A 17192-nucleotide genomic window follows, 5' to 3' on the forward strand; every position below is an offset into this window, starting at 1 on the left:
ACAAATTATGACAAACAAAGACATGTTTAACACTATATCCCTCTGTTTTGTCATGATCGTCAGGATTTCTGACCTACCTGGTTTTTCAAGTAGACTGAACATTCTATTTCAACCTTTTCAACTGTATTTTTCACTGATACTCAATATTTAATGGTCAATCGTCATTTAAATAAGTTCATTGATTAAAGTTAAATCCATTGATTCTTTAAGAAAATAATTTAACCCCTTGCTTGCACGTATTTTGTCAATCCATATCCATTTCTCCATTTGTGAATGTCTTTGTGAACAGATCATGTACATGTATGGTGACAATATAGCCCATTTTAAACAAGTAGAATACGTTCCAATCTTAACTATCATGTTGGTCTCCTGAACTATTTGCTGTCCAAATCACTGAGTAGCCTGTCTACATTTACAGTAAGTTGCATTTCTCCATTTCCAGCCCATCCCTTTAAGAAGAAGAAAATGACAACTGCCATGCTAAAATTTGATCCTACTGTAATCATTGAGTTATTCAATGAGGAAAATGGGTAAAGTACAGTAGACCAACAGAGCTACAGTACTAAAGAAAGTGTCAAAGCTGAGTATGCAGGAGAACTTTGCAACTGCAAAGGTCAAATTACAGTAAGAGATTCACAAAGAATCTTAGAGAATTTATTGAAATTTTCACTGTGGGCGGCTGTGGCTCAGGAGGTAGAGCAAGTCGTCCAATGACCGCAAGGTCGGCGGTTTGATTCCCGGCTGCTCCACATGTCGAAGTGTCCTTGAGCAAGACACTGAACCCCAAACTGCTCCCAATGAGCAGGATAGAGGCTTGCATGGCAGCTTGCCGCCATTGGTGTGTAAATGTATGTGTGAATGGGTGAATGAGAGGCCTTCATTGTAAAGCACATTGTCCATTAAGGTAGAAAGGCGCTACTGTATATACAGTAAGTGCATTCCAAAAAATCCTAGATAAAAGTTTCCCCAATTCATGAAGCTGCCCAGACCAACTTTTACTAAGGAATGGCTTGAACATTTTAGCTAAGGAAGGGCAGGGTTGTTGCTACAGTACTTACTGGTGCATCATAATCAATCAGGATTGATTGATTATTACTGTGAGAGGTACACTGTAGATGTGGGGGGTGCCTGCCTTGTGTGTTGGTGAATTCATCACAAAGAGAAATACAAATTGGCTGGAATGGAGTTTAAACAATGTAGGTTAGTTGCGATTATAGGACCATTTAAAATCACATGGTGACATTATAGTAACATTGTTTTAACATAATTCACCTATACCTTAGTCTACTTTTTACCCATATTATAATCATAGAATATTTGAAAAGGGGACACATTTTCTTCCATGGAAGACTCAAGTTAATAGTCAAGTGGAAAAATAAATGAATCGCTGGTACTATTTTGGGGACTGGGGAGGGTATGGATAGTTTGGGTTATGACGCTAGTCTGACTCACCGGATGTAGGTTTTGGAGATGAGCCTTATCATTGGGTTTATTACTGCCCAATCAGTGTCAACAGGAAATTCTCCCGGCCAATCAGATTCCATCCAGACTTCTCCCCTTCTGCTATCTGCGTGTTACACTTTTAAAAGGAGAGGCTAGCCCCCTTCATGAAACAACAGCAACCTACAGTAGCAACCGCTCCGCCCAAGACGACTGTGATTGGTTTAAAGATATACAGCGTTTTCCTCCCCCCTCTATCTTCGAATGGTAATGATTGCAGCCAGACCTTTCTCCAGTGCTGACACAGCGTAAACAAAGTGTGGAGATAGGTCTGGTTATGCAAGTCTATGACTGCTGACTACTGGCTGTGACAGTCCAAAATCATCCCCACTGCATGCATTGTCCCTGTGGCTAATAGCACCATAATGCCACCACTTTTATCTGTGGTGTTATGGTGTTGCTTTGTTTTTTTGGAAGTTCCACAGTAAACAAAATGTCCTGATTGACACCGTACGTACGTCCTTACCAACTCTTGGTTGCTAAACATCTAACATCTCACCGATTACGACATGCATTACCTGCCGCAGTAATTTTCCTTTCTTTAGGAATTATTTTAACTCCTAAAAGTCCTCCCCACTACTCCTAAATACTCCTAGGTTTATGAGCTAATTTAGTGCTATAATTGCCCATTTAGGAGCAACTTTTAGCACATGATTTGTGAATATGGCCCCTAGTGTCAATTTGAATTTCCTGTCTTTTTGAGCTTTTCACAACTCTTAAACATTTAAAAAATATATATTTGTACTTTAATTAATATTTTTTGCATTAAATAGAACAATATCTAGCTACATTTATTTCACTGAGATCATAAAGAAAGCAAGACAGACTTCCAAAAAATGTCACGCTTGACATCTTAATGGGAATGTTCTTTTGAATGCAAGCTGAGACTTGAGATTTTAGTGACTAGGCCATTTTAGTGTTCTGCTAGTCTGTAGTGGTCTATTGGGTGCACTGTGAGTGAATAGAGCCAACAATAGCAATACAAACAGCCTTGTCCTCCCCACGTCCCCTCTGCTCTTTTTTTCCCTTTCTCTCTCTCTGACCTCTTTCTCTCTCTTTTGGGATTTTTGATTTGAAAACATAGAATGTTCATAATTGTAAGTTCCAAAATGAAAGGCTATTTAACATTCATGCCATTTAAACTTTGATGTTTTGTCTACAGTATGTGAACACATATAAAAATGACCTAACTCTCCCCTCTATCAACTGTTTCATCTTCCTCCTCTCCACCACTCTTTCACTCTCCTTCTTCTCCTTTCTGACCCTCTTCTCCGTACAGGTCCTCAACCCTTTCTACATCTTCCAGCTCTTCAGTGTGATTCTGTGGAGTGCAGATGAGTACTACTACTATGCTGTTGCCATCGTCTTCATGTCCGTCATATCTATTGCTACCTCTCTGTACACCATCAAAAAGGTTTGTAAGACCTGGCCCTGGGCCATGCCTGAGCCGGGAATTAACCATGTGTAACACACACACACATACACAGACAGACAGACACACACACACACACACACACAGACACACACACGCACCAAGTCTAATCCCGACCCATTCAGGCTTACATGAAAGGCCCATCTCTGTATTGTCTGCTAACTTTGGGTTCATGGGTTCATGAGAGGGAGGGGTCTCTGGAACTTTATGGGAAAATCTTCAACCTGTTTGAAGTTTGTCGATGCATCATAAGACGTGTGTATTGTTTTTGTTCACTTGTTCATTTGCTGAACCTCTCCTCTTTCCTTTGTCCCTCTTCCAGCAATATGTCATGCTTCATGACATGGTGGCAACTCACAGTATTGTCAGAGTCTCCATCTGCAGAGCCAACAATGGTTAGTCAGTTAAAACACATTTAAATTACACTACCTATGTCTTTATTGTGCTGACCTCAACTGTTTTCTACAGTACATGTTGCTATTCAGTGTCCGGTATGCTAGTATTCAAGTTTTATTGCTAGTTTGTTTCCCATAAAGCTCTCAGACTGAACTTGCAAACTTGTTCAATGTTATATTATTTGAGAACAAATGCTCTTGTTTTCTAACTAGGGATGTTAATAGTTAAGCGACTATCGATTAATTGCCAATAAGAATTTACTTGAGTAAGATTTGGTTACTCGATGAATTGCTTGTTAATGGAACAGAACTTTTTTGGGGGGCAAAGAACGTTTTCAACAGGGTGAAATGTAATCATGATTTAAGGCCTGACTGCACATGAGGGTGCCCCGCCATGTAGTGAAGGCTAATTAGGATACCGGGAAATTTCAACAACACAGCGGAAGAAGACAAAACAATGAAGCGAGCAAAGCGCAGTCCGGCACGGGACGTTCTTATCAATTAATCGACTATTGTTTGTTAAGGTTAACATTTATCGATTAATGAAATTCCTTGAAATTTGCAACCCTATTTCTAACAAATGACCCCATTGGCCAATAAAGTTATTTGGTATTTGGACCAGTGGGATCGTTTTGCAAATATGTATTGGAAGGAAAATAAATCCAAAACCTCATGGTCATTGCTTTTTATTTTCCTCTATTCCCCTATATAAGTGTTGTGTGATTGTGACTTATGTACACTTATGTACTGAACAAGACTGGGGCTTGCTCTGATGCACCGAAACCCATTCCACCCCTCCCTCCCTCAACTGTCTCCTTCTCACCCTTCCTTTCTCCTTCTCTCCCTCCCTCACTTCTCCTTCATTCCATTCATTTCCCACTCCTTCTCCCCTCCCCCCCACGGCTTGCCCGTCGACAGAGATCGAGGAGGCCATGTCCACGGACCTAGTGCCCGGTGACGTCATGGTCATCCCCAGCAATGGCACCATCATGCCCTGTGACGCCGTGCTGGTGAGCGGCACCTGCATCGTCAACGAGAGCATGCTCACAGGTGAGTCTCCTCGTCCGTCAGATCCCCATCACTCATCCAGTCTCATGGTTCACTTATTTTGTTTGACCTCCGTTGTTTCCTCTCTTTCTCTCCATCTCTCTCTCCATCTCCCGTTCTTTGTCACTGTTCTTCACCTGTCGTCACCTTTCATTGTCAATGGAAATCCTCCAAACGTGTAAACATACACCTCTTTCTCCTTTCCAGGTGAGAGTGTGCCTGTCACCAAGACCAACCTGCCCAACCTGTGCCAGGCCCAGGAGGGGAAGGAGGGGACGGACGACGAACCATACAGCACCGAGGACCACAAGAGGCACACCCTCTTCTGTGGCACCCACGTCATCCAGACCCGCTTCTACTCCGGGGAGCTGGTCAAGGCTGTGGTGGTCCGCACAGGTGCCGCGTTTGCGTGTGGGATTCTTCTGCCGTACTGCGTACCTCTTGTGTCCTGTTTTTTTTTTTAACTTGTCTCGAATCCTCTCTCCCTTATCCTCCCTCTCCTTTTCCTCTCTTCTCTTCCACCCCTTCTCTCTGTCGCTTTCCGATATCCGATGACCAGGCTTCAGTACGGCCAAGGGCCAGCTGGTGCGCTCCATCCTCTACCCCAAGCCCACAGACTTCAAGCTGTACCGCGACGCCTACCTCTTCCTGCTTTGCCTGGTGGCCGTGGCTGGCATCGGCTTCATCTACTCCATAGTCCACAGCATCATGCACAAGGTACAGCACCCCTGTACAGAAAACCTGTGCTGTGTTCAAATTCAGCCAACAGGCAGACATTCGTGTTTTCTTTGAACGGTTAAATTTGAACGGATAGTCCTTCTATGGTCAACAATGATTTTCTGGATGATATATTTTGGATGTAGTCCCGTTAGTACAACCAAATTTAATGTTAGTTAGAAGTAAAAGGGCTTCTGGTATTCAATTCATTCATTCTATCATACAATTACATTTCCCTCAGTCCAGCATCTGTTTTTGTTCACCGTGTCAGACCATTCGCTTATGTTTGCAAAGGTTTGTGGCGAACACAAAGCTTATTGAAAAAAAGTTAAACCCTTTTAGTACAGTGAGTACAGTGCCAACATTCCAAATATTAATTGGATTTTTCCTATATTACTAGAAAGCACAGTTTCTCAGCTTTCAGTAGTGTTGGATTTTTAAAAAGATTATATACAGTGTATATATATGTATTTATTTATTTTTTAAAGATATTTTTACATTTTTGCAGGCGAGAAGGTTGTATTCAAAGGGTTAAAACAGTTTGCAAACGTTCGTGAACCTTTTCCATGTAAGCTGAATTTGAACGTACCCCTGCTTTAATGGGTACCAAGCATCAAAAGCAAATCTATTGTTAAGATGTAAATCAACATTGTTTTTCACTGTTCCCTAGGTGCCAGCTAAGACCATCATCATAGAGTCCCTGGACATCATCACCATCACTGTGCCCCCAGCGCTTCCCGCTGCCATGACGGCAGGCATCGTCTACGCCCAGCGCCGCCTCAAACGCATCGGCATCTTCTGCATCAGTCCCCAGAGGATCAACATCTGTGGCCAGCTCAACCTGGTCTGCTTTGACAAGGTAGGGACATATACTGTATATTCACACTCTCTCTCTCTCTCTCTCTCTCTCTCTCTCTCTCTCTCTCTCTCTCTCTCTCTCTCTATATATATATATATAAAATATAAATATATAATAAAAATAATTTAAAAAAACAACAGTAATTGTCCATGGTGTAGTTTGGCAGTCTGAAGAGAATCTGAGGCACTCTGTGAATTAATAAAATAAAAATAAACTTCATTGAATCATGGACCACAATATGAATTTCAGGTTTTTCAGGAAGTTGGTATTTTGTGTCGCGTCCCTTACAGTAGAACACAAAATTGCTTTGGTACTGTACAGTAGTCCTGTGGTTAATGCTTCCCAAGCTTTTTGCAGAATGACAGATGTTACTATTATTAGTAGTAGTACTAGTAGTATTATTATTGTTTATTTGTATTGACTGTAATTTTATATAGTGTTTTTATGTAAGTAAACTATCCAGATTAATACCTTTAAACAATTCTTCTTAGGGGGCCTAAGACTGCACAGTACTGTATATACAGTATGCACTCAAGTGTCATTGTAATAATCTAGTGGTGTTAAATACTGTTCTTCTATCCGGTCAGACGGGCACGCTGACAGAGGACGGACTAGACCTGTGGGGGGTCCAGAGAGTTGAGAATGGCAGGTGAGAGGAATCATAATCATTAAAGTTATAACTAATGAGCTCCTAGTCATACTGATCAAATCATCATCCACTAGTTATCTTTATCCTCATCAGATGAACAACATACCACCATATCTGCTTTCTCCATCTGAGCCTCACAAGAATGTGCCAGTACATATATGAGATCTCAGTACTTACCACTCCTTTACTTGTCATCCAAGATCATGGCTGATTATTAGTCGAACATGTCAACACTAAAATAGCGCAGTTCTTTCTGTGGTCATCTTGCCAACTGTCTGTTGTGTAATTCTTTGTCCTGTAGTGGCATATGTCCATGTCGTTGCCATGTTTTGCTCTAGCTTTGCTAAACTTAAAACAAGTGACATGTAGCCTTAAAATATTTTTTTTCTTCTTTTTTTTTCTTCCTTTTTTTCTTCTTTTTTTTTTTTTTTTTTTTTTAAACCCTCTGGCTCTGCTCTACCTCTCTTCCAGTTTCCATATTTCAGAGGAGAACACATACAAGGAGAGCCTGGTCAAGTCCCAGTTCGTGGCCTGCATGGCCACCTGCCACTCCCTCACCAAGATCGAGGGACAGCTCTCTGGGGACCCGCTAGACCTGAAGATGTTTGAGGCCACAGGCTGGGTGAGTGACTGTACCCGTGGACGACCTCACCCCTCCCTTTGTGCCCCCAGGCCCCTGGGTCTCTGCTCCCCTCCTTCTGGAATCCCTGAAAGTCAGGGGTCAATTATTTTATACAGAAATGTATACCTGCTTGGAATATGATACAGGTTAGGTATAGCATAGAAGATCATGGTCTGGAGCTATAGTGTGTTTTTGAGTGTCTACCCTTTTCTGGGGCCTTTTTTTTTTTTTAATCAATATTACGTAGAAACTATTCTAGAAAACAAAATGTTTAATGTTTGTAGTGGTCAACTATTTAACAGGCTGTGTCATTGCTGTGCGTAGATTTGTCTCACACTTTCCATGGAAATGACCCCACGCATGGTTTATGCACGATAGATAAATCAGGCCCTGAACTCCACCTCAGTCTCTCCTCTATTCCACTATCTCTCCATGTCGCTATGCTTTAGATCCTGGAGGAAGCTACAGAGGAGGAGACCTCACTTCATAACCGCATCATGCCCACTGTGGTGCGACCCCCCAAGCAGCTGCTGCCCCCCGAGCCCGCAGCCTCCCCAGAGCAGGACATGGTATGTTCCAGTATGCCCTTTTCCTCCTGAAAGTGGACACAACCGTACTTTAGCTCTGAAATCACTTCTCAGTCATAAAGAGACGTACAGTCACGCTTGTTTCAGTTGATGATATTTGGATTAAATGCTTTTTTATTTTATTTTTTTTATATATTTTTTTATTTGATATTTTGAAAATGCTTAAATTCTGCCTGTATAAAATAGAATTGAATACAGACCTTACTTCATAGGGGTGCACCAAAATGTCATATATAAAGCATTTTTATTTTTCAGTGCCAACCAACACTTTTAAAGATGCACAACAAAACAAAATTTAAAAAGTTAATATCCATCAATGCCAGTCTGAAATCTGTTGTGCACACCTGTACTGCGAGCTTAAGTGTTATGAAGTTTAGGCTTACCTGTAGATTGACTGCTTATGTTAGCATTATTTACTGAAGGTGAACTAAGGGTTAGGTTAGCATACTTTATAACATTATACTGAAGTACTTGGAATCAGTACTTGGTAGGCTACAGGGATCTGTATGAAAGAAGTGGTATTAATGCAACTCTATTATTTACATGTCCGAACATTTTCCAGATCTCTTTGAGAAATTTCAGCTACTTTTTCCTCATATGACAAGACATGTATCTTTATCTATTCCCAATCCTGCTCTGTATATTTTCCTTGTGCAATTAAAACTTTTTTTTTTTTTTTTAAGTATTGATATATTGATTTTATTGCACAGCTTTATTAGTGCCTAAAATATGGCAACACAACTTTGGATTTTGATCATGATGCATTTTCTGATTGTACATCCTCTTTTCTCTTCCCCCTCACTTTTCTCAGGAGCTGTATGAATTGTCGGTAAGTGTCTATTGTATCTCTCTCTTGTGTTCTTTCTGAATGAGTTTTAGAGAACAGATGGAAGTGTAAAGGTCTTCTCTGTGCTCTGTTCCCAGTCGGCCTATGAGATCGGCATTGTGCGCCAGTTCCCCTTCTCCTCCGCCCTCCAGAGGATGAGCGTGGTGGCCCGGCTCCTGGGAGAGAGGCGCATGGATGCCTACCTCAAGGGGGCGCCAGAGGTGGTGGCCAGCCTCTGCAAGAAGGACTCGGGTAACATATAATTAGTTTCCCGCAAATGTTCTTATTTTTGTAAACACACACACACCTATACAGTCCATAGCAATTTGCGGTCGATTCATGGGGCAATAACTGAACAATTTTGTCTTTGCATTGAGTTACAGTAAAGTTACAGAAGGTGAGTTACTGCCGTATATACAGGTGCATCTCAGAAAATAAGAATATTGTGAAAGTCCAATATTTTTCATAATTTAATTCAAACAGTGAAACCTTCATGTATTCTAGATCCATTATACAAAGTGAAATATTTCAAGCCTTTTTTGTTTTAATCAATTGTACAGTATGTTCAGTATGTTCATTTATATACCGGTACTCAAAACTTGGTGGGGGCTCCTTTTGCACAAATTACTGCATCAACGTGGAGCGTGGCATGGAGGCAATCAGCCTTGAAATATTTCGCTACATGTGTAATGAATCTATAATATATGAAAGTTTCATTTTTTCCATTTGGTTAACATTTTCACCTTGGTAAAGACAGTGTGACAGTAACCCCAGCTTTAAAGTGACTACAAAAGAATGAAATTTTACAAATTTTACGTTTGTGTTCACTGACTCACTGACTCATTGCTTACGTTTTCATGTTTTACCAACGTGATAATCCAGATAATCAATAACATGGGTAGAGGGGTCAGGATCACACTCTTTATAGGGAACCTCTTCCTGTTTACGGGTGACAGAACTGTCACTTTGAAGGTGTTGTTGCATTAAGCACAATTTCCACAGTGATAATCATGTTAAAAATTGGCATCAACACCATTTTATCCTAAAGTAAAAAATATCTAAATGTACTACAATAATGTGCATTAAACATATTGATGCTAGTAAGAGCTCAGAAAACATGAAAGAATGGAAAATAAGTAGTAACGAATAGTTGCTACTTATTTATTAGTAAAAACTAACTTAAAATTGTTTGATATTTGAAAAATATTGCTAAAATAAATTTAAGAGATAAGATCATGTGCTGTGAGTTCCAGTTTTGTTCTCCAGTGTAACAGGAAATCTCAGGGTAAAACTAATGTAAATATGTCAACCCACAGGACAAATGTCACATCATATGATATGTTTTGTAGTTAAAGCTTCATGAAATAACTTCACACTTTGGCGGCCCCTCTGGTCGTGATGAAAACTGCAGTATACTAGCGGTGCACTAGCAGTATACTAGCAGTACAGTGTACTAGCCAGTACCCTGAAATAAAAAATTATACACCTCATGGTCAAAGGAGCACACTCCCTGAGTAATGGTCTGTTTAAAATGTTTTTGAATAAGTTTGGGACACACCATTCTCACAAAAAGACACCTGTCTGGTACAATATGGATTAGGGAGCTTCTATTAATTTAATAATTTTTTTATTAGGCTACATTTTGAAGTTGAAATTGCGGGGAAGTCACACCAGTAGGACAATTTTCATGTTTGTGTGAAAATGACCAAATATCTTGTGTGTGTGTGTGTGTGTGTGTGTGTGTGTGTGTGTGTGCGTGTGTGCGTGACTGCGTGACTGCATGCCCAGTTCCAGATAACTTTTCGGAGGTTCTGGAGGACTTCACCAAGCAGGGCTTCCGGGTCATTGCCTTGGCCCACCGCCGCCTCGAGTCCAAACTCACCTGGCACAAAGTTCAGAATGTCAACAGGTACCCAACATGCTTCATCTCAGAGGCATTCATTCATTCATTCATTCATTCATTCATTCATTCATTCATACATACATATGTGAGAGTTCAACAAATAGATTTCTGTCTCTCTAATTTTTAAAGATTATGTTATTATATTAACTGTTATGAAAGCTAATAAATAAATACATGAGTTGTGATCACAACTCTTAATTTGAACTTTGCACTAACAAGGCTTTACAGCATACTCAACTTTGACATCTTCAGTACTGTAGGTCTGTTGATGCACTGAAATTCACACATGGCCTTACTGGGTAACTCAATGATTACAGTTAGATAAATCAAATTATACAACGGTTAGTTCTGGTTCTTGATTCTGATTGGCTGGAAGCCGTGTTAAAATACTTTGTAACACACACCTGGGACCGCATATCATTCCATTTTCAGTATGAATGCGCCTCCCATTTGATCCAATACATTGTAGTTGTTGTTGTTGCTTGGCAACCCATTTGTTAGGGGAACTATTTTGCTCCGCGGAATTGAGGGAATGATGCTTCGTTTTGAATAAATGTTAATATTTTACATTGCTGTGTGTCTATTTTACACTAATAGCTGTAATGTATGTTGCTGTTTTCTCAAACATGATCAAATCCTGACCAATTCATCTTTAGATACAGTAGATACTGTAGATATCAATTTTATTTATTCGCTTTTTTCCGATTCCTTATGAACAAAGACATTAAGAAACAATGGTGTATTTTTTGTTTGACGGCCGTACTGAAAAAGGAAGTTACGCCCATGTAGTGGTTACTGCAAGTGTGATTTCAGTTGGGAGTCGAGCTGAGCTGTGCACTCCAGGCCATGCTGACATTTATCACAGCTTATAGGCCTACCCTTGCCATAACTTTGAGGACATCTACTGCAATGTGTGAGAACTCCTTTTCAACATTTTGAAACGTTTTCTCCGGGCATCAGCATAATATGTTGCACAAAGTTCAACATACTATCAGTCAGAGGGAGAACGAGGAAGCTCAGTGTAATTAGTATGCGTCAGTGCTGCACAAAGACGGTAGCGTATCGTATCAAAAATAGTTAATAATAATTGTGCCCCCTCATGCAGTTCATATGCCCCCCTTAACTCTAAGCCCTATTGACATGTCTGTTTAGTAGGCCTATAAGAATTTATGACGGTCCTTTCACATTAAACATTAATGATGTTAACATGGGCCGGTTTCAAGCTTTTTTCCCCACACTTTTTTCACACCACAAAAAGTAAAAATTGTACACATTTTATGGCTTCTATGACACTTAAATTTGCTATCTGTTTGAATCATTTGTGAATCATCACGTTTCAAGAATGAGTGAGTTAGCTCCACTAAGATGAGAGTTGTGAATGTGTGTGAATAAGCCTAGCGTATTGGTTCGTTTTAAAACACGATCAATTTTTGTTAAATATGATGTGCTCATACAATATTATTTAAACATATTTTTGATATATTTAACAAAAATACCATTAAAAAATATTTTAAACTCTTTCCCAAGGACCCCCTGTAATTATGCAAGTGAGCGATACTTATACTGAGGAGTGAGTTTAACCCTTTCAACTTGGTTACAATAACAAAATGAATTCATAGGCGGATGCCTGTGCTCTCTGAGCACCCTTTCTAGTTTTATGTGAAATAGCTCAAAGGCTTGCAGGTAGCTAGCATGCCACTTCTATCAACTACGGGCTATAGGGTTAGGGTCTGGATATTTCCCTGGTGCTTGAGTCCAATACATTGTTGTTAACAGTCTGTTTGCTACAATAAAGGCACTGGAAACAGGGCTCTGATCTCAGGCCCTATTCCCACCTATGGTGCTGGATGCATGTTGTTCATATGTACTTATTTTTGTTCACTCAATAAGAAACTTAGAGATCCCCTATTACAAACTGGAAGCCTATTGTGAATTCTATAAATGTGCATACTCCATCTGACTTAAGAACACAGAGGGCTTGGACTGATGCATTTAAATGTGCTGTATTTAATCTATCAAAGTAGTATCTAAAATGGAAATGATTGATATTTGGATGCAGGAAACGGATCTTGATGTTTTGGTACTCTCAATAGACTAGTGCAGGGGTGAGCTTTTTCACAAGTTGCTTGTCCCTAGAAAGCAAAATGAGAGTAATTAAGCTAGTATTGTATTAGTTTTAGGCTATATTGTCTTTATTGGTTTGATCTGATCCCTAATAAAGGATCCTAATGCTGTTTTGGATTGGCAGGGATCACATTGAAGCCAATATGGAGTTCCTGGGCCTGATCATCATGCAGAACAAGCTGAAGGCCGAGACCCCCGGCGTACTGGAGGACCTCCGCAGAGCCAACATCCGCTCCGTCATGGTCACTGGTGAGGCCACACACTCACTCCTCTGCTCAGTTTCTTGGACAGTAACAAGCACTTCTCATTCAGTGTTTAATGTGGTAACGACAGGCGTGATAGTTGACGAAGGGCAGTTGTATGCTCTGCTGTCAACCCCAAACAAACATTTCTTTCCTCCTTATTTAACAGGGCTTGACACTAATAATAATAATTATTAAACTTAATTTGTATAGCACAAATAAATGCAGCTTATTCAAGTTCTTATTCAATCACTCAAGTAAGATAATTTTCAATGACTTTTCAATGTTATTGGCCCGATCCCTGAAACCAGTGGCCAGATTATATCTGAATTTTTATACAAAAAAAACTATACAACATGCACTATATTGCCAAAAGTATTCACTCACCCATGATGACAGAGCCGGGTCAGCGGAGGCTGAGGTGCATAGTGTGCAGAGGTCGCCAACTTTCTGGAGAGTCAATCACTACAGACCTCCAAACTTCATATGGCCTTCAGATTAGCTCAAAAACAGTGCATAGAGAGCTTCATGGAATGGGTTTCCATGGCCGAGCAGCTGCATCCAAGCCATACATCACCAAGTGCAATGCAAAGCATTGGATGCAGTGGTGTAAAGCACGCCGCCACTGGACTGGACACGAGTGACGAATCACGCTTTCTCCATCTGGCAATCTGATGGACGAGTCTGGGTTTGGCGGTTGCCAGGAGAACGGTACTTATCTGACTTCATTGTGCCAAGTGTGAAGTTTGGTGGAGGGGGGGATTATGGTGTGGGGTTGTTTTTCAGGAGCTGGCCTTGGCCCCTTAGTTCCAGTGAAAGGAACTCTGAATGCTTCAGCATACCAAGTGATTCTGGACAATTCCATGCTCCCAACTTTGTAGGAACAGTTTGGGGATGGCCCCTTCCTGTTCCAACATGACTGCGCACCAGTGCACAAAGCAAGGTCCATAAAGACATGAATGAGCGAGTTTGGTGTGGAAGAACTTGACTGGCCTGCACAGAATACTGACCTCAACCCGATAGAACACCTTTGGGATGAATTAGAGCGGAGACTGCGAGCCAGGCCTTCTCGTCCAACATCAGTGTCTGACCTCACAAATGCGCTTCTGGAAGAATGGTAAAAAAATTCCCATAAGCACACTCCTAAACCTTGTGGAAAGCCTTCCCAAAAGGGTTGAAGCTGTTATAGCTGCAAAGGGTGGGCCGACATCATATCAAACCCTATGGATTAAGAATGGGATGTCACTTAAGTTCATATGCGTGTAAAGGCAGATGAGCGAATACTTTTGGCAATATAGTGTATGTTAGCCATATGAAAGTTCACCATCTTAGCTTGAAACCCAGGATCCATCTCCCCATTCCGGTGAATCCCCTCAAGACTGGGATGTGATGTGGCGGATGAAGGCCTCTTCCACTGGGCACGCACTTTGTGAGCGGGGCTGTTAATATGTGGATCTAAACTTGTCCATCAGTCCATCAACTGGCCTTTGAAGAGGGATGATTCTCTACAATCATTAAAAAAAACATGAATAATATAGTACTACAAGTACAGTATCATGTAACTAGCATTCTAAATTTACATTCAACACTTCCTATCAAGATACTTTGTTTTGAGAAAAAGAAAGGATGTTGTTGTACCTGATGTGGTGATTGTTTTAGGGCCTACTGGCAGCTGAGCTTCACCCAGGTGGGTGCTACACGATGGTTGTGGATGAGTTTGGCAGCTGTGCATCCAAGCAGAGGGAACAGTTGTTCGGCGGAGTGAGCGGACCTGCTTTTCATTTCTCGGCTGAGGACGAGCTGGAGTGACCTTAATCTTTCTGGTGCTCAGGAAACGCTAATCAGACCTTGACTTCCCAAAAAAGGAAGGCTCATAAGACTGGGTCTGGGCCAGGATGGGTGAACAGACAGAAACCTGCATGAAGTTCCCTCTGGCAAGAGAAGCATCTGGGCAGTCTGGTCCTCTTCTTCAAGAGGCCCAACCGTGGACTCCTTTCCTCACCTGCCCTGATCGGGCCAGGTCAGCCCAGTCATGGAGTATGACAAAACAATGTCAATTTGACTCAAAAGCCCTACCTTCCCACAATTCTTTGGCATTGCGTTATTTACCAGATTATACCATCTAAACTTTGCTAATTATTTACCACATTATACCATCTAGCCTGAGTTTATTACTTTATGTACACATTGGGTGTAAGGCACCTTAGATCGACCTGTGTATGTTAGTTTGTTCATCTGTCCGTCTTTCTGTTTGTCACACATGTACCAGAGCCTACCACTATGGGGCGCTGGCCACTATTCATTTTTCCCATCGCCAAGTAGATTTTGCTTTCTAGATAAAACAACTATGCTTTGTGTCTCAGTAGAAGTATAGTCTATTCTACCCAGGGGCCTGTCTACTTTCTAAATCCACACAGTTTAGAGCTTGAGGTGTTTAGTAGGTGCTTGTTGATTGTCATAGGTTAGTATCAAGGTTAGGTGCTCATTAGTTATAGTCGTTGTATGGGGAAAACCCTGCTCACTGACTCTGTTGCCGTGCCCTCACTAGAGAAACAAAATCATGACTGGGAGGCTTTTGTTTTTTGTGTTGTGGGGCTCAAGCCTAATTCCTCTGTGATTTGTTGAGGCATTCCAGGAATCTGGACTAATGAAGTTCTAGGCCTACCAGCTCGACTGGCAGAAAGCTCCAAAGTTCACCGCTTCCTCACACCCGCTCTCTCTAGCTCCTAAGCTGGCAGCACTGTAAATTGAATCACACAATTAGATTGCGTCCTCCTTGCCGGGCTCTCTCACTAAGCAGGGGCCTGTCACGCACACCGGTCGTTCAGCAGGTCACCCGGTGTGTGTGTGTGTGTGTGTGTGTGTGTGTGTGGGGGGGGGGTCCGGTCCGGTCCAGGAGAATACCTTCTCTGTTGAGCCTCTAACCTCATTCTCTCTCACTCTCTTTCTCCGCCTGTCCCCCAGGTGACAACATGCTGACAGCCATTTCGGTGGCCAGGGACTGTGGTATGATCCCCCCCCAGGACAGAGTGATCATTGCCGATGCTCTGCCCCCGAGAGATGGACAGACAGCCAAGATCACCTGGCGCTATGCTGAGAAGCCCAGCAAGACCCAGCATCTGGAGGTGGACTGTAGCTCTAGTTTAATTATAATTTACCCACACAAACACACGCATGATGTGTTTGATGACTGACAAGTACCATCTACTGACCCATTTCAGACGCTCAAGATTCTGCTGTAGCTTCACTGATCCTTTCTTAATTGGATAGAGAGCCGCCAGTGAGCACAAGCAGTAGGAATGGATGTGTTTTAGAGTCCTAGACCAATATATTGATGTCAGGTTATACGTCCCATATAGAAAATAGCCAAATGAGTGACAATATTGCGGAACATGTGATTATGTCAGTAACCTCAGTTCTCTGGAGGAAACCGCATTGCATTCAACCAACTTATAGGATATCATACTTGCACGATTTGCTGGAAACTCTTATGAATGCCTTTAGGCAGAAAGGATTGGCCATCTCGGGTAGCCCAGCCCACCTATCGGGTATTATCACCTGCGCTGCATCCTTTCTGTAAACGATAAAGCTCTTGAAGACAGAGATATCTGATTTAAACAGAGATATGTACTGAATTGTGGGTTTGGTGCGCTGTTACACCCCTTACGATAATCCCATAGAGATCTCAGTCAAGAATGGAGGTTGGGGCGTAACGTAACCTTAGCATTCCCAGGAGTGACTGGGCAGGACTGAAGGAGTGTGGAGATCCGGCTAGGAGTTTTCTGGACTCGAATGATGTGCTGTTAATCAAGATGGAACAACGATGGTCTTTTGGTGGTTTAAAGTGGAAACCTGTTGGCAAGTTGAAGCAGCCGTCAAGTAAAGTTAGCAACAGGCAGTCCCACCACAGGGCGGCTGTGGCTCAGGAGGTAGTGCGGGTCATCCAATGATCGTAGGGTCGGCGGTTCGAATCCCGGCTCCTCCTGACGACATTTCGAAGTGTCCTTGGGCAAGATACTGAACTCCAAATTACTCCCAATGAGCAAGCTAGCACCTTGCATGGCAGCTGCCGGAATTGGTGTGTGAACGTGTGTGAATGGGTGAATGAGAGGCCATTGTAAAGCGCTCTGGTTAAAAGCACTATATAAGTCCATTTAACATTTACATTCTTTAGGGCAAGGCCACTAAAATTGTCCAATCTTGTCTGTCTAACAGGTTTTAAAAGTGTCAGCCTCATACTGTACGTTTTGTCAAAGAAAGTTGACTGAAAGATAGTTATCACTATCCTA

The 17192-nt window shown here is 41.7% G+C and overlaps 1 protein-coding gene across 1 annotated transcript in view; it reads left to right on the forward strand.

Annotated features, from left to right (window-relative positions):
• The window catches only part of LOC311307056 (polyamine-transporting ATPase 13A3-like), a 52961-nt gene that overhangs the window by 19774 nt on the left and 15995 nt on the right, over window positions 1–17192 (forward strand). Inside the window, exons 9-22 of the mRNA XM_084435802.1 lie at window positions 2780–2914; window positions 3255–3327; window positions 4246–4377; window positions 4582–4770; window positions 4934–5091; window positions 5762–5950; window positions 6538–6599; window positions 7071–7221; window positions 7671–7790; window positions 8620–8637; window positions 8733–8886; window positions 10423–10543; window positions 12786–12910; window positions 15868–16028. Coding sequence (XP_084291928.1) covers window positions 2780–2914; window positions 3255–3327; window positions 4246–4377; window positions 4582–4770; window positions 4934–5091; window positions 5762–5950; window positions 6538–6599; window positions 7071–7221; window positions 7671–7790; window positions 8620–8637; window positions 8733–8886; window positions 10423–10543; window positions 12786–12910; window positions 15868–16028 — 1788 coding nt within the window. The remainder of the gene's footprint in view (window positions 1–2779; window positions 2915–3254; window positions 3328–4245; window positions 4378–4581; window positions 4771–4933; window positions 5092–5761; window positions 5951–6537; window positions 6600–7070; window positions 7222–7670; window positions 7791–8619; window positions 8638–8732; window positions 8887–10422; window positions 10544–12785; window positions 12911–15867; window positions 16029–17192) is intronic.

This window comes from Borostomias antarcticus (assembly GCF_949987555.1).
Source record: "Borostomias antarcticus genome assembly, chromosome: 3".
In the NCBI taxonomy this organism is placed as follows: Eukaryota; Metazoa; Chordata; class Actinopteri; order Stomiiformes; family Stomiidae; genus Borostomias; species Borostomias antarcticus.